Below are 27,525 nucleotides of genomic sequence, written 5' to 3'. Positions count from 1 at the left end.
GATTCCCGTTTTATCCAGTTTCCTTTCACATTACAGCAAGAAACCTAACACAGATTGTACTGTTCTTTGTGTTGGCTGCCTCTAGGATGAGGATGGGACAGAAGAGGATAACAGTCGTGTTGAACCTGTTGGACATGCTGACACGGGTTTGGAGAATATACCCAACTTTTCTCTGGAGTAAGTTACTGATGGTTTCAACTAAATTTGCAATGTACATGTAGCGTCATTAATTGCAGCAAGTATTCTGAAAGCATATGGCATGAGGAATGTTTGTGCTTAGTTAAAAACATGCCGTGCATTGATTTGTTTTTATAAAGAACATCTTTTATCTCTTGAGTTAATTATGTAATGTAAGCAGTATAGCATGGAAGTTCATGTCTACCTGTCCTGAGTTTCATGCCCTGGCAAATACTATTAAATTATAATATAAAATAGTATTTGATTGAAGATGTTTGTCATGTTAACAACACTGTAAACACCATAACTCTTTTCAGATTGCTTTGTGTGTCAATATTTTGATCATGTGTTTGTTCTTCACTTTGCTAAATTAAAAAAATTTGCAGACATACTTGAAAAACTAGTTAGATCATGTTAGCATTAATTATTATAGTGTATGTGTATATATATGTATTTATTGTAGTTTGAAGAAATAGAATCTCTCTAGATATTTAATGAAAAATTGGAGGTCCTAGATTAGGGACCTTGAAAACCATTTTAAATATAAAAGGACAAAGAAAAATCTCCTATTTGTTCCACAATGTTCTGATTATTTTACGTATTGACATGTGTAAATGGTAGGCATTCTCAGGACTTCTTTCCTTGGTAGCTTAGAGCAGGGAGGACAGTCATTTTGGATTTTTTTCTTTGACTTTGGGTAAAAGTTGGGGATATAGACATTGACATTTATGTACTTAATTCTGTCTTCTCTTGGTCTTCCAAGAGAAGTGAGATTAAGCAGGCACTAGGATCAGATGCTGTTTGAATGTATGGCAGTCAGCAAACTGAGGATTTACATTTAGTAAAGTACTTGCCATGCCATAGTTCTCTTTGGAATGTGGGATAAAATCAGTTTATTGAAGTTATACTATTCTTAGCTTACAAACCAATGATTAGATAGGTGTTCAAATGGGATAATCAGTATCCAAAATAGAATTTTATGAAATTTGGTAAAAAAATAAAAGTAATAAAAAATCCATTTAACCATTTGGCAGTATGGAAGAATTTTTATGTTGTCTTAATTAGTACATGTGATTAAATCTGTGCATATGTTTTAAATTTTGATTTGTTTGATATTCCTGTCTTTATGTAGGACATTCATAGTATATAGGATAACCTCAGGTTTTTATATTAGAAACATAATTGAAAAATTGGCATTTTCCATCACATAAAATCTATGTTGTGATCTTTGTGAAATTCATTGGTAATAATTGATTGTTTTCCAGCTGGCTTGAAATATATATTTAATTGAAGTACTATTTCCAAATATTGGTTGTTAGGTAAATACTGCTTAGACCTCTGATGTAATATACGAAAAAATCTACAAAGAAAGCAGAATCTCGTTTAAATAGTTTAGAAAATTACATTGTCTCTACCAATTTTCATTAAACTCAGGCTTTATTGTATTAATAGTAAAGATTCATGGAAGAGACTTGACAAATCCATACGGTATGTAAGGTTATGTTCCTTCCACAGAATAGTTTTGTAATAGAAGTAACTTCATGTTATGTCATATCATATAAATAGCTTCATAACTGTAGTCCCAGCTACTCAGAATACTGAGGTGAGAAGGTTGCTTGAGCCCAAGAGTTCTAGGCCAGCCTGAGCAACATAGCAAGACTCCCTTTCTAAAAAGAAAATTGATGATGAGCCATTTTATGAAAATTATTTGATTTGTAGTAGATGCCTTTTGGCTTTGAGAAAGGTTTTATAAGCTGCACTTGCAGCTGTCTTATAGCAGTTTAGGAAATAGTGACTTTGACTTGTCATGAAGTAGTGAGTAGTAATGACAATGGTGATCTCCCTTGGACTGTCACTTACAGTAGTGAAAACTTGGATCTCATTGGATTATTGGAAGGATTAATGATGTGACATATAAAAGAGCACTTTGTAAATTAGAAAGTGTTCTGTAGCTGCAACATCTTTATTCACTTAATCTTTAGAGTCCTTGACATAGGTGTTGGGATGGAAGAATTTCAGTGTAAATCTAAAGATTTGACTTGAAACACATAAACTTGTATTACACAGAAGAATAGGGTCGATCCAAGAGAAATGTTCTGTGTCATTTTAATGTAGTTACCTCTGATGATTGCTCTCCCTCCATGCCATCAGACTAGTGTTCAGGTATGTAGTGTTTAATGTTGCCTTCATCACCATGCTTATATTCCAGAATATGTATATATATGCCTGTGTGCTTGGTGGGATTTTTGTTCTGTTCTCTTTCGTTGTTTATTGTGTGTCTGTGTTGTTGCAGTTTTTCGTTTTGCTTTTTGGTTTTGGTTTGTTTACAGTACACGTTCATGCTCCCTCATTCATCATTGTCTCACAGTGATATGGTAAAGCTCGTAGAAGTCCCCAACGATGGAGGGCCTCTGGGAATCCATGTAGTGCCTTTCAGTGCTCGAGGCGGCAGGTAACGTATCTTGGAGGTTTTTAATTGAATCATAATGTAGAGTGTTTTATCTTCATTTATGCTTAGATGGAGAGTGGTGTTGACTTAGCATATGCTTGATAGGAAACATTCTCATTTGGAAGCAACTGCTCCTTCATTCCTATATATATGTCATAATCACAGAAAGCACTTAGCCCGATGAAGAGAGGTTTTGCAGGAACATGAAGAAATGGCATTTGAATTATCCTAATAAATTTATTGTTCATCACACTCAAGCAAACATTTTACTTTGCTGTAAATTGATGATGGACTCTTTCAAGTCAGAACTCCAGATGGATTTGCAGTGTTAAGGAGAGCATAAAAGTAGTTTTTTTGGGAAAGCTTAATGCAATAAAAATTATGTGGATGACTTAAATTTGATTTAAGCTTTAAATTTGTGTTTATTTAGTTCTTCATTTTTATCAGTTTTTTTATTGTTAAAAACCTTTAATATGAAATTTTAAAAAATCAGGCAAGCCATAGATTTCTGAGCATTCAGAGTCTAAAAATGTTGTACTGTTTGTTAATCTCAACTTCATTACTCTACAGAACATGCATCCTTAAAAACTTCAAATGTTATATCAGCTTCCTTGATTCTGTTCCTTTTTGTGTGTGATAGAACTGTTGTGATATTTTTGGTTTTAATGTATTCAGATAGTATGAGTTGATTTTCCAACAAAGGCTTGGCAGACCTCTGTCATAGACAAGTGAGGTGCACCGCATCCTTCCCCATGAGTCTGAACTTGTGCATGTTTAACTTGTTTAATTTAATTGCATCTTCTCTTACTTTCTAATGATTACCTGGGAAAATATATTTGTGAACTGTTTTGGCTTTTTAATTTTTAACTTATTTCTTGTATTGTTATCACCTTTTTTTTTTCTTTTTATTTTAACTTTCTTTACATGGTGAGAAAAAGTGGGGAAGGTGGAGGGTAGACTTACAGCAGTGACTGAGACCATAGAACTTAGTTTAAACTGTTGTCAAGTAATTACAGGCATCTAGGGTGTTGTAATAGATAGATGTGTGGGATTAAACCATGCATTTTATTTTTTAAAATGAGTATTTGAGCAATGGTGGTACCTTCTTGTTACATGTAAGTAACTGTGGTGAGTTCAGATTTCATCTCTCATGGTTCATCCAGTATTCTAAAACTGAAACTTGACTTAGAACTCTGCTGGAATATGAATGAGGCTTGAATGGTAGTGTTACATAACAAGGTATAAAATTCACCTTGAATTTTCGAGTGGTGTTATATTCATAGTTGTAGCTGCTTTTACTTTTTAAATTCTCTTTAAAATTCTTTTTTTTTTTTTAACTTTGGAGAAGCATTAACATTTCTTCAAATAACTTATAGTTAAACAATATTATTTTCAACATGGACTTGCCTTTATTTTGTGTAAGAAATCGAGTTCTAAATTACCTCAAAAGTTAAATTTTGTTTTCATGTCTTTCCTGAGTAGGAAAAAAAAGATAAGGTAAAATGCATGGATTATAGCTTCCCAATATGCATATGCCTTAAAATGCCTGTGAAACTTAACTCATCACAAATGAGATTTAATTGTGTTTGTACCAGCTTTGAGCCAGCATTGCAATTACATGTTATTATATTTTCTGTCATTTATTGCGTATTTTCTACCTCACCGTGAAAGGATATCAGGGTAAAGTGAACAGATGAAAAGCCTAAAGCAAAAGGAGAGTAAGACAGAAAAATAAACTTACTATCTAGATTAAGTCAAAGGAAGGCATTTCACAAAATCCACCACAGTTTCTGGTTACCATGGCGTTTAATTTTGATACACCAAACAGATTCAAGAAAACAAGTATGTCTTTGCAGAACTAGAAGTTCTTTTATAGCTGAGTCATTTTTAAGCCCTGTTAGTTTGGCACTTAATGAAGAAAGTTGTGCACAGAGATTTTCAAAGAGACAGACAGATTTAAGAAAAACAGATTGGTTATAATCTCTTTTTAGGCATCACCAATTTTCATATGGAAACAGAACAGAAATAGTTTGTGATTCTCCAACACCTGTGTTACGTAGTTAAGCTTCCTTGTGGAAATGATAGTCATGGTTCCTCACAGTTGGATTAACAATGGGAGAGAAAAAGTAGGTGGTCTGCTCAGATTGACAGATACAAATCTACAAGAGCCCAGAGATACCCACCTTCCTCATTCTCAGAAATGCTCAGAAATGGATTCCTGTTATTTCATAAGAAACCTTTCCAAGCATTTCTCTTGTGACAGTCCCTGTGTTAGGTGCTAGGAAACGAAGATGAATGGAATATGTTCTTCCTCCAGAGATTTGCAGCCTAGATGGAGTCATAGCCAAGAAATCACACAATTATAATTATGTGATAAATGTTGATATAGTTCTATAATAGGTGCTCTGTGAACTGATAGGGGAAGAATGGTCTGAATTAGGTAACTGAAAGTGGCTTGTTGTGGAAGATGATTTTAAATGTGATGATAGCTTATAAAGGTAGCTGTGTCAACTCCGTGGTGGCTTGTGGAAGCGTAAATTAAGCAATGTGGTATAGCAGAAAGGAAGAAATTAAGTGAAATTAAGAAATTTCAGATATATCTAGTAGGAATACAATAATATATATTCATGATATGTAAGTAGAAATTTCCAAGATAACTTCCCTTATACAAAATTCCAGTCATTCTTGGGCGTTCTCAATTTTGGAGGATAACTAATTGAATAACACTTACTGAATACTTACTTTTATAAAAGTGACAAATACATGTCAGTATTGCTTTCTCATTTAGATTTTCAAAGTCAAAGAGTCTAAGGAATAATGCAGAATCCCAACTGTATATTTTGAAGAGAAGGAACACAACCCAGACCACCTCAAATACCAAATGTCATTAAGGAAAATAGTAATGTAAGCTTGTGAAGTTAATGTTAGCGAGATTTTTACAGCCATTTAGATCTTATTATGTCCTGATGTATGATGAAATTTTTGTTGTTGTTGGATTTTTTTGTTTGTTTTTTGTTTTTTTGAGGTGGAGTCTCACTCTGTCGCATAGGTTGGAGATCCTGGCTCACTGCAACCTCCGCTTCCTGGGTTCAAGCAATTCTCTTGCATCAGCCTTCCTAGAAGGTGGGACTAGAGGTGTGTGCTACCATGCCTGGCTAGTTTTTGAATTTTTAGCAGAGACTGGGTTTCACCACATTGGCCAGGTTGGTCTGGAACACTTGATCTCAAGTGATCTGCCCGCCTCAGCCTCCCAAAGTGCTGGGATTACAGGCGTGAGCCACCATGCCTGGCTTAAGTTTTTTAAAATAAGAATCTTGCACTGCCTACTTTCAAAACTATTTTCTAGACTAGGTTGAATGTTGTTTTTCAGTCAGGGGCATTAATGACAATTAGCTCATCCCCCAACCCCTGCCTTAGTTGACTACCTGCTGATATTTAGAAATGGAGACAAATAGGTAGAGAGACAATATTATCTTCCCCATGATGATGTTTCTCTTGAGTTATTTTCTTGTATGTTATTCAAAAATAAAATTAACTGATCCTCATCTAGAACTATTCATTCACAGTTTCATTACTTTGGTGATTCCTTTTTTTAAATTATTTTCTTAGTAGACAAACATTTACCTGAAATGTTTTACCTTGGAATCAATTTTTATTTCACCCATATCATTTCATTTCCTCTTGATTTAAATGGGAAACATCGACTGGGCACGGTGGCTCATGCCCGTAATCCCAACACTTTGGGAGGTCTAGGTGGGTGGAGCACTTCACGTCAAGGGTTCAAGAACAACCTGGTCAATATGATGAAACCCTGTCTCTATGAAAAATACAAAAGTTAGCCGGGCATTGTGGCAGGTACCTGTAATCCCAGCTACATGGGAGGCTGAGGCACGAGAATCACTTGAACCCAGGAGATTGAGGTTGCAGTGAGTTGAGGTAATGCCACTGTACTCCAGCCTAGGTGACAAAGTGAGACTCTGTCTCAAAAACAAATGGGAAACATAATCTCTTTATTTAAACCACAAATGCCACTATTTTCAGGCAGGTTATGCCAAATAATTGTGATTACCTTTGGCAGAAGAATCTTGCCTTTTTTTTTTTTTTTTTTTTAAGTATTTCTAGAACCTGGTTGTAGGTATTGGTCTACAGGACCATAGGTATTGCTTAGTAAAGCGTAATCAGTGCAGGAGCAAATGAACCCTTGACTATCCATATTAGATATGGTGTTACTATATTAACAAATAAACGGTAATGATACTTCCTGGCCTGGATGGTGGTTAAGAAGTATTTCTGACACTTTCTCATGAAATATAAATTTGATTATGATATAATGTTAAGTATATAAAAAGCAACATATAAAATTGTATGCTAAAATAGGGACTGGACCTGTGAAATGATAAGATTTTGTGTTTGAGTCTGGACATGATGGCTCATGCATGTAATCCCAGTACTTTTGGAAGCTTGAAGTGGAAGGATCACTTGAAGCCAGGAGTTCAAGTCCAGTCTTGGCAACATGGCAAAACTTTGTCTTCACAAAGAATACAAAAGTTAGCTGAGTGTGGTGGCACACACCAATGGTCTCAGCAATTGGGAGGCTTAGGTGTAGGTGGGAGAGTCACTTGAATCTGGGAGTTTGAGGCTGCAGTGAGCCATGATCATGCCTCTGTACTCCATATTGCATGGCAAAGTGAGAGCCTGTCTTAAACAAACAAAAATAAAATAAGGCCGGGCATGATGGCTCATGCCTGTAATCCCAGACCTTTGGGAGGCCAAGGTGGGCAGATCACCTGAGGTCAGGATTGCAAGACCAGCCGGCCAACGTGGTAAAACCACCCTATGTATACTAAAAATACAAACACTAGCCAGATGTGGTGATGGGTGCCTGTAGTCCCACCTACTCTAGAGGCTGAGGGATGGGCCAGGTGTGGTGGTTCACAACTGTAATCCCAGCACTTCGGGAGGCTGAGGCGGGTGGATCACGAAGTCAAGAGATCGAGTCCATCCTGGCCAACATGGTGAAGCCCCGTCTCTACTAAAAATACAAAAATTAGCTGGGCGTGGTGATGCGCACCTATAATCCCAGCCACTCAGAAGGCTGAGGCAGGAGAATCGCTTGAACCCAGAAGGCGGAGGTTGCAGTGAGCCGAGATCGCGCCACTGCATTCTTGCCTGGGTGACAGAGTGAGACTCTGTTTAAAAAAAAAAAAAAAAATTACTAGTGTTCTTACTTGGGCTTCATAGTCTAACTTAAAGTAGATACTCTAAATCTTTTCCCCTATGGAAAATAATTGTGGCTAAAACATTTTAAATTAATTAATTAAGTAGAAACTGGGTCTTGCTTTGTTGCCTAGGCTGGTCTGAAACCCCTGGCCTCAAGTGATCCTGCTACCCTGGCTTCCCACAGTACTGGGATTACAGGTGTGAGTGACTGTACCCGGCCTAAAGTTTTCTTCTCTGCATCTGTTTTTTCCTTTTGAGACAGGGTCTCACTCTGTTGCTGGAGAGTGGTGACTCACTGCAGCCTTAACCTGCCGGGCTTAGGTGAATTTTCCACCTCAGCCTCCCAGGCAGTTGGGACTACAGGCAAGTGCCTCCATGCCCAGCTAATTTTTTATATTTTTTTGTAGACATGGGGTTTCCCTGTGTTGCCCAGTCTGGTCTCAAACTCTTCGGCTCAAGTGATCTGCCAGCTTTGTCCTCCCAAAGTGAATGGATTATGGGCATGAGCCACTTTGCCTGGCCCGGATCTTTTCTATAATGGACATTTCTCACTTATTTACATCTACCTTTATTCTTAAGTTTGTGGCACTTAAATTTGTTTCACATTACTTTTCCTTGTGAAAATAGTAATTTTATGTTGGTGTTTATATAAACTTTTATTTATTTATTTTAGATCTAGTATCTATTAGTTAGCATTTTTGGTGCCTTTGATATCTTAGATCAAAGATTGGCAGACTTTCTGTAAAGGGTCAGATAATCAGTATTTTAGCATCATGGCCCTGAAAATCTGCCGTTGTAGCGTGAAATCAGCCATTGACAAGATATAAGCAAAGCTTCATTTACAAAAACAGATTGCTGGCTGAATGGACTCATAGGCTGCAGTTGTCAGCCCTTGCCCTAGGGAACCAAACAAATAAAAATGGCTGCCATGATGGTTTTACATTCTAGTATTTTTTCATTTCTAAAACTCCTTCACCTCTGTTTTCTGTTCATATCTTTGGGGGACAAGAGTGTACAGGATTTTCATTTCCACTTACTGTTTGATAAGAAATCCTCTTTTATTGTAACTACATATTAATTCCCAGGAGTGCAGGCCCTTGATTCTCAGAAAGAAGGGACGTTGAAAAAACCATACAAACCCATTTACCATACTCTCATTAGTAGTACGTACTCACAGAACAATCCTTCTTAACATCTGCTTATCAATCTTAGACTTAAGGAAAAATCTGAAGTTTCACAGTAGGCAAATCAGGCCCTGTGAAGATGGTGGTGAGGGAAATGAAGGAGCTCTGGGTGTGGGGCTGGCTTTCCGCTACTGACTCATGTTGGCAGGTATCTTATTTATTAATTTATTCTAAAATTTTTACCGATTTGCCATCATTTGATTTGTCTGATTAACTTTGATTTTTATCCCAAATAATTTTTTTCATCTGTTTATCTTCAATGTAATATTCAGAATATCAGGTGAAGTGTCAACATCCTTTGTAAAAAGCTTTTTCAGTTTCTGTGTTAAGTTTATTTTTATGACTTTTCCCCTCTTTATTTGCTTAGTTACATTATTGTCCATAAATTCCATCATCTAAGCTGAAAAATGAAATCACATCTCTAAGAGAATATTTTTTATTTTTAAAATGTATTTATTCTTTTTTTTAACTTTCTTTCTTTATATTTTTTGAGACAGGGTCTTACTCTGTCACCCAGGCTGGAGTATAGTGGCAGGATCTTCAGGCTCAAGTGATCCTCCCACCTCAGCCTCCCTAGTAGCTGGGACCACAGGCACACACCACTATGCCTGGCTAATTTTCTGTATTTTTGGTAAAGGCAGGGTTTCTCCATGTTTCCTAGGCTGATCTGGAACTCCTGAACTCAAGTGATTCACCCACCTCGGCGTCCCAAAGTGCTGGGATTACAGGTGTGAGCCATCACACCTGGCCACTAAGAAAATATTTTTAATATTTTGCATTTTTGAGTTGAAATAAAAGTGACCCTGTTGAAAAATATGTATTTCATAAGTATTTGCATTCTATTTAAACCTGAATATAGATTAATTAGAAGGTGATTAAAATCATCTATATGCAGATTGTGTTTTGTAATTAATCTATATCCAGGAAATCACTGAAATATAAAAGTTTGTTTTTTACATCCTGCATTCATGTCTTGAGTAATTTCTCCCTCAAATATAAACTGATATTTCTCTGTTTATAAGACTAGTAGGCAAACATCTTTGGGTGGTCTTGAGATATATCGTACTCATCCATTTAATTCAGCAGAATCTGAGCTTCACTGTCCCCTCAACTAAGATTTACAGGATTATAATTACATTGTTTGTTATACCCTTTTGTTCATCTAAGATATACTTTATTATTTTTTGCTCTATTATGTATTGAAAACACAAAATTTCCCCCAGATTTGAAGTTGGGAATTTTGTATTACCTCTCTGTGTCAGTCAGTGACTGACTTGACCTTATGTTGTCCTCGTTTTATTGGCAGGGGGATTGTCAGGACTGGATGAGGATACCTCGCTCAGTATTTTTTACGTAATGCGGCCTTGGGCAAGTTAGCCTCACTTAGCCCTACTCCTTACCTATGAAGGATAGGAATCACGACTTTTGTATGGTTTACATAAGAAAATATATGTAAATCATTTAGCAAGGTCCTTGGCAGTGGCAGCTAATAAGAATGATCAAATCTGGCCGGGCGCGGTGGCTCAAGCCTGTAATCCCAGCACTTTGGGAGGCCGAGACGGGCGGATCACGAGGTCAGGAGATCGAGACCATCCTGGCTAACACGGTGAAACCCTGTCTCTACTAAAAAGAATACAAAAAACTAGCCAGGCGAGGTGGCAGGCGCCTGTAGTCCCAGCTACTCGGGAGGCTAAGGCAGGAGAATGGCGTAAACCCGGGAGGCGGAGCTTGCAGTGAGCTGAGATCCGGCCACTGCACTCCAGCCTGGGCGACAGAGCGAGACTCCGTCTCAAAAAAAAAAAAAAAAAAAAAAAAAAGAATGATCAAATCATTAGAAGAGATTTTAAACTCAGTTTATCTTTTGTTATGTGCCTTGAAATTCCCTCCAGTGGTGTTTGGTATTCTGGTTGTCTAGGTAGGTAGTGATTAGTCTACCCAATCAGAGAAAGTGATCATTTTCTTCTTATATCATGAATCTGGGAGAAAATTTACTATTATATCATAAAATTGAGAATCCCAATACACATTTGTTTAGTTAATTGGGTACATATGCTAATGAAGAATTACAGTCAATTTGAACTTCACGGGACTAGCTGAGAATAAATATGCTCTTGAACTTTGAGTCAATTTTAATTTAATTACTTTTGAAAAAAACGCAATTTAACTTTATTTGCTGAATCAATAGTCTTTTGTCTGAAAGTTTTCAATTGTGCATTCTCAGCTGCAGACTCGTTTGTTATAATGAAGAACTATATAACATATGCATTGGTTTTAGAAAAGTTGCAGTTTACACTTACATGAATCATATTCTTTAAACATAGCAATATGACATCTGTGATTTCTGCTCTAATCTAAAGGAATTATCTGTGTTTACCTTTTTGGCCTGATTTATCTCGTTCGTTGAAGTTTTTCTAAAAAAAATTAAGATTTAAAGTTTTAACTTGGCATTCCTTTAAACTTTCCCCTTTTGACTTTCATGCTTTCAGTGGTAGTACTTTCTGTGCTCATGTAGGTGGTTGCTGGCCCCCCATGGGCTGTATTCAGGGAGCTGAGCTGTTCTTGTTGATGAGACCCTACTCTGCCCACTTATATTCTGCCTTCCCTACCGTTGTGATGTTTATACTGTGTCAGCCTTTATTAAGATGAATTATAATCATTTCCATACAGCTGGGTGGCAGTTGTGGTAGTTTACATTATCAACGCAAAACTCAGACTTACTCAGCCAATTTGGATGTCAATAAAACATTTGTTACTTATTTTCAGTTTTATCATTGGTTGTAATTTATAGTTAGAATTGAAAATGTTAACATGTGTGACTGCGTTTGTTTTAATTAAGTGTATAATTAGGCTAATGAACCTTGTAAAAATGTAGTGCTGCAATCCTTAATATAATCTAAGTAGTTAAATTTCTAATTGTGCTCCAAAATCATGTACAAAGATGCAGCATTTCAATGGCTCGCTTCGTGCTACTGTACCCTTGCTTGTCTTTTTTTTTAAAGAAACATTGTTCAAAAATGAAGTCTTGAAAGAAATATGTGTGTAACATACTTTTGTATTAGGAAAATTATTCAGAAGTGAAATTTGTATGCAGCGGATGTAGTGTTTTCTTCTTTTCAAATTTTGAAGAAAATATAGGAAACTAGAAGAGGAATAGATTTGGGGATGTTTCAGATCCATCAGGAAAAGTCCATTTGCTTTAAAAGCATAGAGCCAAGTAGGGTTTACCTTAGATTCATAAGGAAGGTAGAGGAGGTTCTGTTTCACATAACCCTAAACCCTGTAGTCATTTCTTCTTAAATCTGCGCTACCCCACTAATAAATGCCCAAGTCTTTTTTCTTACATCTTTTCTCCTAGCATAACCAATCTGGGGTTGTTCTGCTCCCAGAACAATTCCCCAAACAGAGCTTACTCCAATTCCTCCTTTCCTGACACCTACCTTTTTTATTTTTTGCAAAGTGGTTTCTTAGGATGGAACATGTTTGCCCCAATAAGGAATTCTGGCATTAGCTACCAAGAAGGAACACTGTTCTCTCTGCCAGCACACTGACATGCCAAAATGTTTAGAACTTCATTTGCTTTGATTCTTTTTTCTAATAAAACTGTTGAAGCAGCCATACCATAGGCAGTTGGTTCTTTATTACTTTAGAACAAATTCTGATTTCTAGTTGAGTTTACAAAATATATCCCTAAAATTTGTTTTTAATTACATTGTTTGATATAGCTTTAAGTTGAAGATGGGGACTATGGAAGTATATCTGCTTGCGAGCACACATTTTTCAGGAAAGTGTCTCTTCTTACTACTTTTGATTTCCTTTAGAGGTTCTTTTCATTGTCAGTGTAGCTGTTATCTGTTCAATTTTCTTGTGATTTTTTTTTTCTTTTGATAGTTCATTCCCATTCCTTTGTAATCATTTTCACCTAGTGGAGTAAATGAGATAATTTTGCAGATTGTACCACTTCCCTTTTAAATTAATCCGTTCTTTTTGAGAGAATGATTCTAATAGTGTGGTTAAGTACTTAGAAATCAGCAGGCTACTAACTTCACCTTAATTCAGTCTGTTCCCTTGATTCCCTGATCTCTTGCTGTGTCTGTCGGGGGTGAAGTTCTTTCTCTTCTGCAATCTTCTTCCTCTCTCTAACTCCCAGCCCCCCATCAGGTCTCTAGTACTGAGTAAAAGGAATCTGAGATTTTCATGACTTATAACAATGTTGGTTGCTAAAGCCTCAGTTAATAAATTTCCATTATATTTTCTCTAACTACGTGGTGTGTTTATGATTTGTAGAATTTGTACTGTTTGTTAGGATTACTGATGCATTTGGCCATTGATGAGGACTTATTTAGAAAGACAACCATTCAAGAAATGAAGCATGGTATGCTTTTTTACTTTGGATTACTAGTCTAGATGATTACCAGAAAAAAACACATAGGTTTAAAACAGAAAAATTATGAGACAAATATAAATCTGTTCATCTACTTATCTGAAAAAATTATTGATGTCACTTGTAGAATTAAAGAGCAGATTTCAGCTGGGCGCAGTGGCTCAAGCCTGTAATCCCAATACTTTTGGGAGGTCAAGTCCAGTAGTTCGAGACCAGCTTGGTTTACATAGTAAGAACCCAATTCTACGAGACAAACAAACAAACAAACAAACAAACTAGCCAGGGGTCATGGCATACACCTCTAATCCCAGCTACTCAGGAGGCTGAGGCAGGAGGACTGCTTGAGCCCAGGGGTTTGAGCTTGCAGGGAGCTGTGATTGAGCCCAGTATACCTCCAGCCTGGGTGACAGACCAAGATCCTGTCTCAAAAAAATTAAAGTGAAACTATTTATAAGTTACACTATCTTAAGTTATCATAAATACATGTATCCAAGATACCTTTATAAATTTAAATAAATGATCAGTGCTAATTAACTGCTAATTTCCATTAAAGACAGTTTATATGTATTTTTTTCTAAAAATTTTCTATGGACTATTTTAGATTACACAAAATATTTCAAAATACATAAAAACATACTAATTATTAGTCGTATATTACAGTAATATGTAGTCATATTGAGAAATCGCTTAGGATTTCACCAATTAAAAACTCATTAACTGGAGTGAGTCTTGGTAGGGCATATTTTTATTGCAAGGACTGAAAGCATATACATTCCAAGAATGTGTTTGGTTCATAGTGGTGGCTTTTAACTACAGCTGTGGCACCTCACATGTGGTTCTGTTATGATTACTGGTGGGTGACTGAGACTTTGTTTCCTTCAAGATGTTCTTTGAAAGTGAAGTGCTCAAATTATGTTCTGCATGTTCTAGGTGGTATCAATAACTGTGATTTAATTTGTACTAATCTTCCTCATTCATCGGAATCATAGATCTATCTTATTAATTCCTTTTTTTTTTTTTTTTTTTTTTTTGAGACGGAATTTCGCTCTTGTTGCCCAGGCTGGAGTGCAGTGGCGCGATCTCGGCTCACTGCAACCTCCACCTCCCGGGTTCAAGCGATTCTCCTACCTCAGCCTCCCAAGTAACTGGGACTACAGGTGCTCGCCATCACGCCAAGCTAATTTTGTGCTTTTAGTAGAGACGGGCTTTCTCCATATTCGTCAAGCTGGTTTCGAACTCCCGACCTCAGGTGATCTGCCCACCTCGGCTTCTCAAAGTGCTGGGATTACAGGCGTGAACCACTGCGCCCGGCCTATAATGCCTTTGATTCCTGTGATAGAACACTTTGTTCAGTTGCAGATAGAAACAAACAATAGGGAATCCTAGGGAGATAAATTATGGACATGATCACATTTAAACAATAACTTAAATTTTAGTTTGGCATATTACGGAATCTCTTTCTCCCAAATGTGAACTGAGAGTTAAGTTGCTCCTGAAGGTAAATCAGTGTACTTTATTCTTACCTTTGAGTTGAGATACTTTTATGTCTTTATATAGCTGCAACTATGTAAAGTAAGTAACTAAATATTACCTACATAATATTGTTTTTGCTAATCACTAATATTTTGAGACTCTTACACTAGTAGGTGCTGATTCTCAACTGCTAAAATTACAGTTCTTGCAAACTGATAGGCTTGACTCTAGTATAATGCCACCTCATATTTATTAATAAAAATTAGAATGAAATTATGACCTTATAAATACTCGTAAAAATGTTAAACTGCAAAATAACAAGTGAAATAGGACTTTTGCCTGTGTTTCATTTATTTCAGTTTCGTCATATCTTTAGTAGAAATGATACTTTCGTGAAGAAATTGTCTGAATCTAAATTCTGTTCACTTGTATTTTGTTTTGCAAAAAGCTTGTTAGAAATAGACTTGTTTGCCTCAGCTAAACTCAATCATGCCTTCATTCAGTTGTCATTTATCAAGACCTTACTACTAGTTCAGTGCTTGAACTGCTGAATCTTATGTTCTCTGCTAGGAGCTTACAATGCACTAGTAGAGATAAGGTATGTATATAACAGAAGAATATGATAAATGCCCATGGAACAGATACAACAATTACTGGAAAAGTATAGAAGCAGCAGCTATCTATTTTGGTATATTTCTACTGGAAAACATACACAGATGACTGCAAGTTGTAATTCTCTTGGAAATCATATAGATGTTATTTGAAAATTAGGATGTCTTCAATATTAATTTATGCAGAATTCTCAATTTTAGTGCCTGTCTAGGCATTTTTGTCTCTTTATTAGGATTATGAAGGAAAATACAAATTTTGGAAGTACAAAAAATAAGTTCATATAAAAATTTTAATATCATGATACAAAATTTATGCCAGCCACCAAGTAATTAACAGCAGTCAGGCCGGGTGCGGTGCCTCATGCCTGTAATCCCAGCACTTTGGGAGGCTGAGGTGGGTGGATTACCTGAGGTCAGGAGTTTGAGACCAGCCTGGCCAACATGGTGAAACCCCGGCTCTACTAAAAATACAAAAAAATTAGCCGGACGTGGTGGCGCATGCCTATGATCCCAGCTACTTGGGAGGCTGAGGCAGGAGAATCACTTGAACCCAGGAGGTGGAGGTTGCAGTGAGCCAAGACCATGCCATTGCACTACAGCCTGGATGACAAGAATGAAACTCCATCTCAAAAAAAAGTAAGAGTAAAAAAATAACAACAATCCGAGCTAGGTTAAGACCCCTGTTGCTTATACTGTGATTTAAAGAAGTATTTCCTATTTGTCCCAGTCTGTATTGAATGTCCTGTGAGTTATGAAGTTAGTGTTCTAGAGCAAGTAGGGAGTCTCTCAAAGGTCATTCACACTTTTCTTTCAACCTGAGTGAGTACATATATGAAAGAGATGAATGGCGATTGGCATTATTTGAACCTCTCACTGCTGTTTTTCTGTTTGGTCATTTGTTTTTCCAAATGGGAATATTGACAATAAATGACTTACTTTTAGGAGACCTAACAGGTTTTGAAATTCACAATACTAAGCACTATCAAATTCAAATGCAAAGCACAGAAACTCTTTTATTTCTGAAATCTTTCCTATTATCATTCTCAAACCTGCAGTGCAATGAGGTTAGCTTTTCCTCATTACCTTTATTTTCACAGAAAGATGGGGGTTGCAGTCGTTTTTTAAGCTAGCATACCAGCTGGCTTAAAACAGAAAATTGCCCAAGTCATTCAAAAATACATGCTTATCCATGCTCCACACTGCAATACCCACTCAACCATTAGGCGAGCTCTGTTTGGGGCATTTGTAAACAGAGAGAGTGTTATAGCTTGTTCTCGAAACATAATACTGACCAGCCAGAAAATGATTTTTCGCATTTATGGAAGGGATGCATTTTTACATATCATTTAAACTGTTGTGATTTTTGTCTGTTATTTAAAAATGTATGAATAGTGATTTTGACATGCTTCTTTGTAAGGAAGTCTTTGTAAATATAATATCAGCATTAAAGTGGTAGGGCAGTGTGCATGGTGGAGATATTACATGTGTAATCATTTGCATTCTTAATGTTCCAGAACCCTGGGGTTATTAGTAAAACGATTGGAGAAAGGTGGTAAAGCTGAACATGAAAATCTTTTTCATGAGAATGATTGCATTGTCAGGATTAATGATGGCGACCTTCGAAATAGAAGATTTGAACAGTAAGTGTGTGCTCGCTGCATTTCTCTTCTTACTTGCATTAGGCATGACAGAGTGCAGTCAGTTGAAATGCTTCAAACAACATATCTGTGATCTCAGTCTGTATACTAGACAGGAATATTTTCTGCCATTAGCTTTTAAAAATTTAATCATACTCAAAGTAATTAATACCATTAGACTATATTTCAAAATGTCCTCTGATGGATATAGCTCTTCTTAAGTAGCATAGCCCCCGTTTCAGCTTTACAGTTTTGCTGGTTCCTCCCCTTTTGGAAAATTGACAGTGTGCCCATTTTTATCATACTTTAATTCACCCATCCACCTTTGCTGCACACAATTTCTCTAGATACAAACAGGCAGATAAAGCTCGTTTGCACCTCAATATTGGGTTGTATTCAGATATACTTTATCTTGATTCAGGCCCTTAGTCAATGAAAAACATAAAAGTTGGCCAGTTCTTATAAAACAAGGCAGGAGCAAACAGAACTCTTAAGAACTTGGGGTCCTGACCAGGGAACCAGCATGAGAAAGAGCTGCTTCCCAGGCTGGTCATATGGTTGCACTGTGACCCACAGCTGTCAGCATTTTGAATTATTGAGCCTGGATTGCTGTTCTTGAGATTTTTGCATATATCAACTTAATAGATAATTAATAGTTACTTTCTATAGCCTTCTAAGTGTGCGTGTGTGTATTTTAAAAATTTTAAATACACATCTAACCCAATCCAAGATTCTATATATAATTATAAAGCTCTTTCTTTGAAAACTTAAATGGAAATATTTTGTAATGTCTACAAGTTGTATTAGACAATGTTGTAAAGAGAAGGTTCCATTTGGTTTCTATTATTGAAATTATAATACCTCTATTGTACTTAAAACATGTTTAATGATTTACAATTGAGAGAACAGAATTTTTTCTGTAGTTGTAGATAATTTTTTTATTTTTATTGAGAGAAAGAGAAATTTATATTTGAAGAAACAGCTATTCGTAGATCAGAGCTACAAACTTGATTGATAAATGGGTTATTAGAATTTTGCTTTTCAATTTCAACAGCCTGTCAGTTCTTATTGCTTAATTAGTATACTTAATTAAGCTCATAATATCTTCTAGTCTGCCAGTCTTAATTTGCTAATTTTCTATTCTTTCTCAAACCCAGAGCACAACATATGTTTCGCCAAGCCATGCGTACACCCATCATTTGGTTCCATGTGGTTCCTGCAGCAAATAAAGAACAGTATGAACAACTATCTCAAAGTGAGAAGAACAATTACTATTCAAGCCGTTTTAGCCCTGACAGCCAGTATATTGACAACAGGAGTGTGAACAGTGCAGGGCTTCACACGGTGCAGAGAGCACCCCGACTGAACCACCCGCCTGAGCAGATAGACTCTCACTCACGACTACCTCATAGCGCACACCCCTCGGGAAAACCACCATCCGCTCCAGCCTCGGCACCTCAGAATGTATTTAGTGCGACTGTAAGCAGTGGTTATAACACCAAAAAAATAGGCAAGAGGCTTAATATCCAGCTTAAGAAAGGTATAACCTATCTTGTTTTTGTTTTGTGGAATTTCTTTTCTTAGTAGCAACACACAAGGGTTGAAATGGAATTTATTTTAAAAGTCAACCTACTAACCCAAAGCACCCTAAGTCTTATCTCATTATTTTGTGAAAGAATTGATAGATTTTTAAAAGCTACTTACCTTTTAACACGTTTAAAATTGTATTTCTTATATGTCTCAGGTTTATTTTGCTCTGTAGAAATTAAAATGTAAAAGTGCAGAGAATAAGACTTTAAAATATGTCTATGAGAAGAAGATAGCAGCTACTACTGCAGTAAAATTTTTGATTGTGAATGAAAATGGCTTCGGGACATTAATATCAAACACAGAACAATAGTAAGGATTTGACCATTTTGACTGCCCCATTTGCTGTCTAAGTCTAGCCCTCAAAGAAGACTTGAGAGGTAGTGCACATCAATCCTAGTATTTGGTGTGGGGAGGAACTGATTTGTTTGAGGCTGCCAGGAGTTTTTAGTAGGTTGCTGAGAAGCCAGGCCATTGGCTCTTGTCTTTTGTTTTCTTGAATTACTGCATTACTTCCCTTTCTTTTTTTTTTTTTCTTTTCCTTTTCTTTCCTTTTTCTTTTCTCTCTTTTTTTTTTTTTTTTTTTTTTTTTTGAGACAGGGCCTTGCTTTGTTGCCCAGGCTACAGTGCAGTGGCACAATCATAGCTCACTGTAGCCCACAGCACCACACGTCAGCCTTCCAAGTACTGGGACAAGAGGCATGTGCCGCCGTGCCCATCTCATTTAAAAATTTTTTTGTAGTGATAGAGTCTTGCCATGTTGCCCAGGTTGATCTGGAACTCCTGGCCTCAAGTAGTCCTTCTACCTCGGATTCCCAAAGTGCTGGGATTATGGAGTGAGCCACCATGTCCAGGCCTGCTTCTCTTTCTTATGGTGATGTGGAAGTCATGATGGCGATTACCAATTCTTCATGCATCTTTCAGCCATTTATGTATTTTAGTACCCTTCTTGTATACAGTGGATCTCTGTGTATAGAGAGCATGTTCTTGCAGTTTGCCTCCTTCAAAGTTGAGTGCAAACTATTGGACTTGACTTTATGATTTTCACCCAGTGTTTGGTCCAGGCACCAAGATATACTTCTACTGTTCATGATCCATTTTAGCTGATCATTTTGATATATTTTTAAATCATGTCTTTCAAAATGGTATTATTATAAAGAATATTTATTTTTATAGGCTCAACCATCAACTCTTATAGTTGGATGGAAATGATTCCAAGAGAGGTTCATTATTTCCTCAGGTCATGTGGCTGTTGGCCACAGATTCTTACTAGAATGTTTTCCATATCCAGATATTCAGACCATTCTTCTTTCCATTTGGGGTAGCATTTACAAGGTTGTAAATACTGAGACTGCTGTTTCCTTTCTAAGTCATATTCTTTCATTGAACTTTATGTGAACCTCAAGTTTCTTTTTCTGGTTACTGGCTTTTAAGCTCTAAATACTGGATTGACATGATCAGGAGTTGACAGCTTGCCTCCTTGCAAACACAGAGGCATATCAACAGAAACCCCTTTGGCTCTGTCACTTCCTAAATGAGAGAAATATCACATCCGCTTTCCTCCTTTTGCTCTACTTAAATGACAGGCCCTTGTTTTTAACCAAAAACATATCAAGAACCACAAATAGAGTTGTATAAAAAATAAAATTCTGCTTGAGATCTCTAAAAGGTATAGTATTTTGCTTCACCACTGTCATAAAGATATTGGTTCATAAATATCTTTTCCTTTTTATACTGATACAGCAGTATTCATTTAGTTAATTACAGTTTTTCAAAAATTAGGATATTTGACAAATCATGATATAACATGAACTTTTTAAATGAGGTGATTTGCCACTAAAAGTACCATTGTTTTGAATACAGATTTTATTTTAATAGCATTTAATGAAAAATATGATTGCATTTACACAAGCTAATTTAGAAAGATTGTGCTTAATCACTGTAAGGAGAAACAATGGTTTTAAGTGTTTCACAGACCTTGAATAATCTTAATGATATAGAGTCCCATAGATCTATCTTGATTTTAATTTACCAACTGTGAGAGTGTATGACAAAAAACACATGCTGCTTGTGCATGCCACCAATACTTACAAATATTTTATATAAAAATTGTGTTTAGTATAAATGTGGGGAAGAATGTAGATTATCTTTGATTTGGACTAAATGCATATATTTTAATAATAATGATTGTAGGAGAATTGAACAGGCTTTCCTTGTAGCTAGCAGATTTGTTCTTACCAGTTATTACATTTATTAGTGAAGTACATTAAAAACATAGGGTGTGTCAGATTCGGTTCAGAGTGAGCTAATGTGCTTTGAGTGGCAGCAATTCTTCAAAAACTGGGATCAACTCTTAGTACAAAAAAAGATGTCGGTATAATGATTCTTTGGCCTAATTTTGGATCTATATTATATAACATGACAACAGAATAGCCTCAGTGTACTTGCTTCCATAATTATGATTTCTTAATATTTATTGCCATTTTGGTATTCTCAAATACCCTGCTCTTTTGTAGAAATTAGCTTTTTAATAAAGTCAAAGGAGAAGGTCAGTAATCTGTTTCAGTCAGTGCAGAGTGTTTTGTTGGCTTTGTTAAATGAAAATTGATATCTACTTATCTTTCCTTGAAAGGTCATTGCCTGAACTTTTAGCTTACAGATTTAGGGGTTATTGCTGATATTTTAATAGTATTGAGGTTCCTACAACAGTCAGCATTCATAGTTCAGAGAAATTAGTATTGCAAAAGGAGAGTAATTAAGAATTCTTTCTTAATAAATGTTATTGCAAGTCATTAGAGTTTCGTGAAAGCAGAGACATATGGAAAAATCTCCGCAGAGCAATTACAAACATTTCATATAGACAATATGCCATTCAGGTGTTCAGCATGGAAGACGTCAGAAATATTAATAGCCCAGGCACCCTAAAGTGACTTCAGACTAGAAGTAAATGAATGCTTTGTTTGATGTTGAGAATAACTATGGTAGGTTTTGCTACAGGAATAATTATGGAGTGTTTTCTTTATTTCTCCCTTAATGTTTCTTTAATCTACATTTTTATTCACCCATTTTTTTGTTCACTTGTATTTTATACTTTTCATTACAGTTTTATACTGAGTGAGGTATCAGATTAATATGCTCTTTTCTAGATTTTTCACCTTTACAGATCTCTTTATTCTTCCCATAATGAGCAAGCATTTGAGTTAACAATATTTTAACTGAAATGGAAACTAATATCTTAAGAAGTAACTTTTTAAAAAAAGCTTAGGTAGAAATCATGATTGTAAAGATTTTGTGATTCATTGGAAATGTATCGTTATCTTCCCAGTTTTTCCTGGGCACATGTTGGCTTATTGCATGTTGATTCAAGTCACATACAAATGCTTTTCTGCATTGTATTGAGCATATAAGACTGCCTGTCAAGAAAGCTGCCAAAGAAATGAGAATTTAAATTCTATGAATCATCAGAGTAATTTATAAATGCATCATTCATTTAGTACCTTTAAACATATATGATGATCCCCAGATTTGGTAGCCATGATCTGAGATGGAGTCTTCACTGAGTAATTTGCCTTTTTCGGGAATGGGGGATGGGGAAGGAAATATACATGGTAAGATTTAGGTGAATTAGAAGTGAACTAGGCAAAGATAATATGGTTCATGGCTTATTCTCTTAGTAAATTGCTTTGAATAATTATGATTTGGGGAGGTTCCATTACCTCTATGTAGAGAGATCTCTCATTTCACTATTCCTTTCCATCTTCCTGGACATTTTCGTCTCCCTTGCTCATACCTCCTACCCTTGAAATTTGGATGTCATTATTGCACAATAATATTTGAGTTTTGAGGTACTGTGGGTCTTAACAGAAGTTTTTTTCTTTCTTCATGTAGTGAATTTCCTATTCAAAGATTTACATTGATTACATTTTAGCAGTCGTATTTGTCTTTGAGAAGTTTGCTGTTTCTTCTTAGATTAATAACTGCTGATATGCAAACCATTTAAATCTTCCACAATTTAGTCTATTTTGAACAATTTCGTTACAACTTTTAAACTGTTAAAAGAAATGTAGACCACTGTGAAAGTTACAAAATGTAAAGTTGAGGTTGAGTATACTAGTGCAATACACTTGTAAAATTCAAGATATCTCATTTTATTTACTTTTCTTCCCCTTCACATACCTAGGTACAGAAGGTTTAGGATTCAGCATCACTTCCAGAGATGTAACAATAGGTGGCTCAGCTCCAATCTATGTGAAGAACATCCTCCCCCGGGGGGCGGCCATTCAGGATGGCCGACTTAAGGCAGGAGACAGACTTATAGAGGTAAGTGATATATATCCCCAAGCAGGATATTCCCTAATTCTGGAAATGTTCCATTTCCAGGAGCCAACTTTTAAAAACATTTTCATACAATATGAAATTAAACTATATACATTTTAGCGGAAGTATGCATCACAAAATGTGTTTCTGTTTTACGTTTAAGTTTTCCATGTTATCTTTTATATATGTATTTTTTTTTTTTTTTTTTTTTTTTTTTTTTTTTTTTTTGAGACAGAGTCTCGCTCTGTCGCCCAGGCTGGAGTGCAGTGGCCGGATCTCAGCTCACTGCAAGCTCCGCCTCCCGGGTTCACGCCATTCTCCTGCCTCAGCCTCCCGAGTAGCTGGGACTACAGGCGCCCGCCACCTCGCCCGGCTAGTTTTTTGTATTTTTTTAGTAGAGACGGGGTTTCACCGTGTTAGCCAGGATGGTCTCGATCTCCCGACCTCGTGATCCACCCGTCTCGGCCTCCCAAAGTGCTGGGATTACAGGCTTGAGCCACCGCGCCCGGCCTATATATGTATATTTTTTAATTGTTAAAATTTTTTGTAGAGACAGAGTCTTGTTATGTTGCCCCAGCTGGTCTTGAATTGCTTGAATTGCTCGCCTCAAGTGATCCTCCTCCCTCCCAGTGTGCTTGAATTACAGGTGTGAGCCATTGTGCCCAGGTCTTTTTTCCATGTTATCTGATGAGAAATTAATCTTTCCATTTAATTTTTTTTTTTTTTTTAAATGAGATGGAGTCTCACTCTGTCACCCAGGCTGGAGTGCAGTGGCACAATCTCGGCTTACTGCAGCCTCTGCCTTGTGGGTTCAAGTGATTCTCCTGCCTCAGCCTCCCTGGTAGCTGGGACTACAGGTGTGCACCGCCATGCCTGGCTAATTTTTATATTTTTCATAGAGACAGGGTCTCATGACATTGGCAAGGCTGGCCTTGAACTCCTGCCTTGGCCTCCCAAAATGCTGGGATTACAGGCGTCAGCCACCATGCCCAGCCCCATTTAGTTTAGTTGTAAATTTTTAGTTACTCAGACATTTGGTTTATGAGTAACATTTTGTCATATAAAATGTCTATAAGGTTACATTTCTAGATGACTTTATATTTATATCTGGCAATATGGAAACGTTATCCACTTTGTATTCGGAACAGAGACAGATGAAATAAATGAAAACAGTGTGTCTTGATAAGAGGAGCAAGAAAATCTTGAAATGGCAGCATGGAGAATAAATTGAGACATAAGAGTCAAATGTCAGGAAAGAAAAAAATCATTTTTGAAATTTTTTTCTATGTCTTATGAGTTTGGGTTCATTGGTATTTGAAGCTGCCTTGGAAATACATTAACATACATAATTTGTGTTTGATGATTTGCATATAAAAGAGAAAACGAAAATTGAAAAATATATTTTTAACCATTTTTCTTAGTTTTTTTTCCAGAAAATAGTCTGTATTTTTATTAGCAGATATTGCATTTCCTAATTAACTAGTATTCAAATATTAATGCTAAGGTAAACTTTTACCACACTGTCCTTTTTTCTTATAGTTTCATATATGGTTTCTATTTCTCCAGATTGAGTTTTCCTAAAGAATTTTTGTAAAGTAGGGGAGGAGAGGGACACCATCCATATTTTTTCCCACGTCTACATTTGGGGCTGGGTCCTTTCCATTTTATTCCCACTGTTTTGGTCCTGTGCATGTGACAATGTATGTTAAATAGGCACTGTTAGAAATGAAGTCACAGATGTTTGAGTACAAATTATGTTTAGGGTCCTGCTTCTTGAAAAAGTCACTTGTCCTGGGGGTGTAAATTGAGTGGTACATTAGCCCATGCCTGCAGTCGTAGCTTGTTTTATTTGTAAGAGTCTTCACTGGGACTTGAATTCAGTCCTCCCGTCTTCTAAGTCCAAAAAAATATGTATGTCTTTTTCTGGCTCTCTCGGTCTTTCTTTCTAAAGAGAATTGCTTTATTATTGAGTCACTTTTTTCTTTTATTACATAATTGCTTTACTTTCAACTTATCAGAAAAATCTTTTTATTTTAAAACAATGAGAAAGACCTGCAACCTGTATGTCTTTAGAGTTAGGCTTTATTTCCATAGCTGTCATCTTTGTCTTAAAATGGAAACTTCATTTTTGCATGTTTTAAGCCCAACCTTTTAGTATCTACAGTTGCAGCTATACACTATTGATACTTACGTGCATTTTCTCTGAGTGTCCAGATAATTAGAATCATACAGAGAAAAAAGTATCAAGTGACTTAATCATCTAGATTTTTTTTCACTTTCTTTTATTTGAGTACAAATTATGTTTAGGGTCCTGCTTCCTGAAAAGGCCGCTTGTCCTGGGGGTATAAATTGAGTGGTACATTAGCCCATGCCTGCAGTCGTAGCTTGTTTTATTTTGTAAGTCTCCGCTGGGACTTGAATTCTGTCCTCCTGTCTGCAATTCTTAATAGTAGTACCTTGAGCTATATGAGGTTGATTTTTTTTCAGAAGGGGAAATGTTCTGAAATATATTTTAACTACAGGAAAATTTTAATACTGCAATTTAAGTTATAAACTTATTTGCCTTGGACAAAATGTCATTTTTGTCTAAAGAAAAAAATGTAGAACACCTTTTAAAGGAAACATATGCTCTCATTTCTGTGGAATATATAGTGCTTTCTGATAATGATGTTATACTTCCTATTAGATAAAAGATTCCCTAAGAACAAGTTGTTTTAAATTTTTTTCCTGCTTGAATTCTCTCATAATATTGAAAAAATTTCATGTGAAATATTACTTCCCTACTAAAAAATATTGTTTTGTAGCTGTGTTTTTTAATGTTTACCTTTTAGAGGTAAACGTTTTATTATATTTATCAGCAAAATTTCATTGAAAGTGAAAATACTGTACCAAAATATTTTTGGTGTGTTTTTATTAATCTTTATAAGAGCAACACCTTTTTATTTTGGTATAAGAAAATCTATGATGCACAAGGCTATCAAAATATCTCAGTTCTAAGCCAGTAAGTTTTGTGTTAACTTGACATTTTTGAATTATTTATTACTTGTTACTTGTCAGTGCCCTGGTGATTGTCACTTTGGGTTTAATGACAAACACTAAAAGATTGACCACTTCCTTTCTTACTTCCAGATCTGGTCTTAGTTTCTTTATTAGTCACAAAATCTTAGTGGTTCCCAGATCATGGCAGAATTGTATGTGAAATGAGTTATGTTCCATAGCAGATATGGCTAGTCCTACAGTGTGTGTGTGTGTGTGTTTTTCCTGTTGTTTCCACAGGATTACAGCTGAAAACTTTTGTTTTGTTTTGTTTTAGGTAAATGGAGTAGATTTAGCAGGCAAATCCCAAGAGGAAGTTGTTTCCCTGTTGAGAAGCACCAAGATGGAAGGAACTGTGAGCCTTCTGGTCTTTCGCCAGGAAGACGCCTTCCACCCAAGGGAACTGGTGTGTAAATTTAGAGTAGATGAAAGATTTCTGATATGCAGCAGCCAGGGGTCTGGGTTAGTTGCCTGATGGCAAATGTTTATTGAGACATTTTCCAAGGAGTTTCTAGATCTTACATATCTTTCAGCCCTCACTGAATACAGACATTCTTTTCTCTAATACTCCCTTAGTTTCAGAAATGGATATCCTCAGTAATGAATGGAGGGGTATTTAAACATCAGACTGTAGGGATATTTTCAAGGGCATCAAATGTTCATCACTGTACACCCTCAGATGGACTGACTGAATACAGAGACGCTGATTATTTCAGAACTGTCACTCCACAGACTGTCGCTGAAAGCTTGCCATCTTCCACACTACATATGACAAATTTTCATATTTCAAATTTTCGTAGTACATGCCAGTAAGCCAAATAGATGCTTGCTTCCTTACTGTTGTATGAAAAGGAATACCTTTTAAAAAAATATTATTAAAAATAAAAAGACCTAAGTGGCAATAAGCCTCATGGCTATTAATTATACAAATATAGGTCATGTTATTTAGGATGACATAAATGAAGGAAGTGAAAAGGCATTTACAACTTTTGCAACCTATCTCCTTCACTTTCCATCCATACATTAATACATCTGAAGATATACGTGGTATTGGTGTGAATGAAATAAATGTCTTAGATGTACATGTTCTGAGTGTTTTTCTGCAAAAGTGCTAGGTTTCATTTATATATAAAAATGACATAATTGGAGGAGTTGCCTTTGTCTTTTAATGTGGTAAGAAAGTTGTTTTATTTCAAGTACAAGTGGTATTTTAAATATTTCAAAACAGATTCTACTTGGATCCTTTTGGAATACATCCTTTTCATCTAGCTCTTAGCTCTAAACAAAACTTAATTTGTATAATCTAGAGTGACAAGGTTTTAGGAATGAGGTTTCCAAATTTATCATATAGCCCAAATTCTCTTAAGTTCTGTCTTCAAGTATGGATGTGTTATGATAAAATTTATATTTTATTTATAAATACAATAACTATATTTTATTCTCTATATAAACT

The 27,525-nt window shown here is 36.0% G+C and overlaps 1 protein-coding gene and 1 long non-coding RNA gene across 51 annotated transcripts in view; both read left to right on the top strand.

Annotated features, from left to right (window-relative positions):
* The window catches only part of PARD3 (par-3 family cell polarity regulator), a 717,421-nt gene that overhangs the window by 425,335 nt on the left and 264,561 nt on the right, over positions 1–27,525 (top strand). For 45 of the 50 annotated variants that reach the window (XM_045361920.2, XM_045361921.2, XM_074001408.1 and 42 more), the window contains 6 exons: positions 86–177; positions 2,546–2,629; positions 17,010–17,135; positions 18,290–18,672; positions 22,900–23,039; positions 26,350–26,478. In XM_045361920.2, coding sequence (XP_045217855.2) covers positions 86–177; positions 2,546–2,629; positions 17,010–17,135; positions 18,290–18,672; positions 22,900–23,039; positions 26,350–26,478 — 954 coding nt within the window. The remainder of the gene's footprint in view (positions 1–85; positions 178–2,545; positions 2,630–17,009; positions 17,136–18,289; positions 18,673–22,899; positions 23,040–26,349; positions 26,479–27,525) is intronic. The other 5 variants (XM_074001405.1, XM_074001399.1, XM_074001397.1 and 2 more) reach the window with 1 other exon arrangement.
* Positions 7,106–7,476, top strand: LOC135965055 (uncharacterized). The gene is made up of 2 exons (XR_010577898.2): positions 7,106–7,232; positions 7,401–7,476. It is a non-coding gene; the product is annotated as an uncharacterized lncRNA (long non-coding RNA).

The sequence above is a fragment of the Macaca fascicularis genome, chromosome 9 (assembly GCF_037993035.2).
Source record: "Macaca fascicularis isolate 582-1 chromosome 9, T2T-MFA8v1.1".
Lineage (NCBI taxonomy): Eukaryota > Metazoa > Chordata > Mammalia > Primates > Cercopithecidae > Macaca > Macaca fascicularis.
Note: the sequence above shows the minus strand (reverse complement) of the source record. Positions and strands in the feature narration are given on the sequence as shown.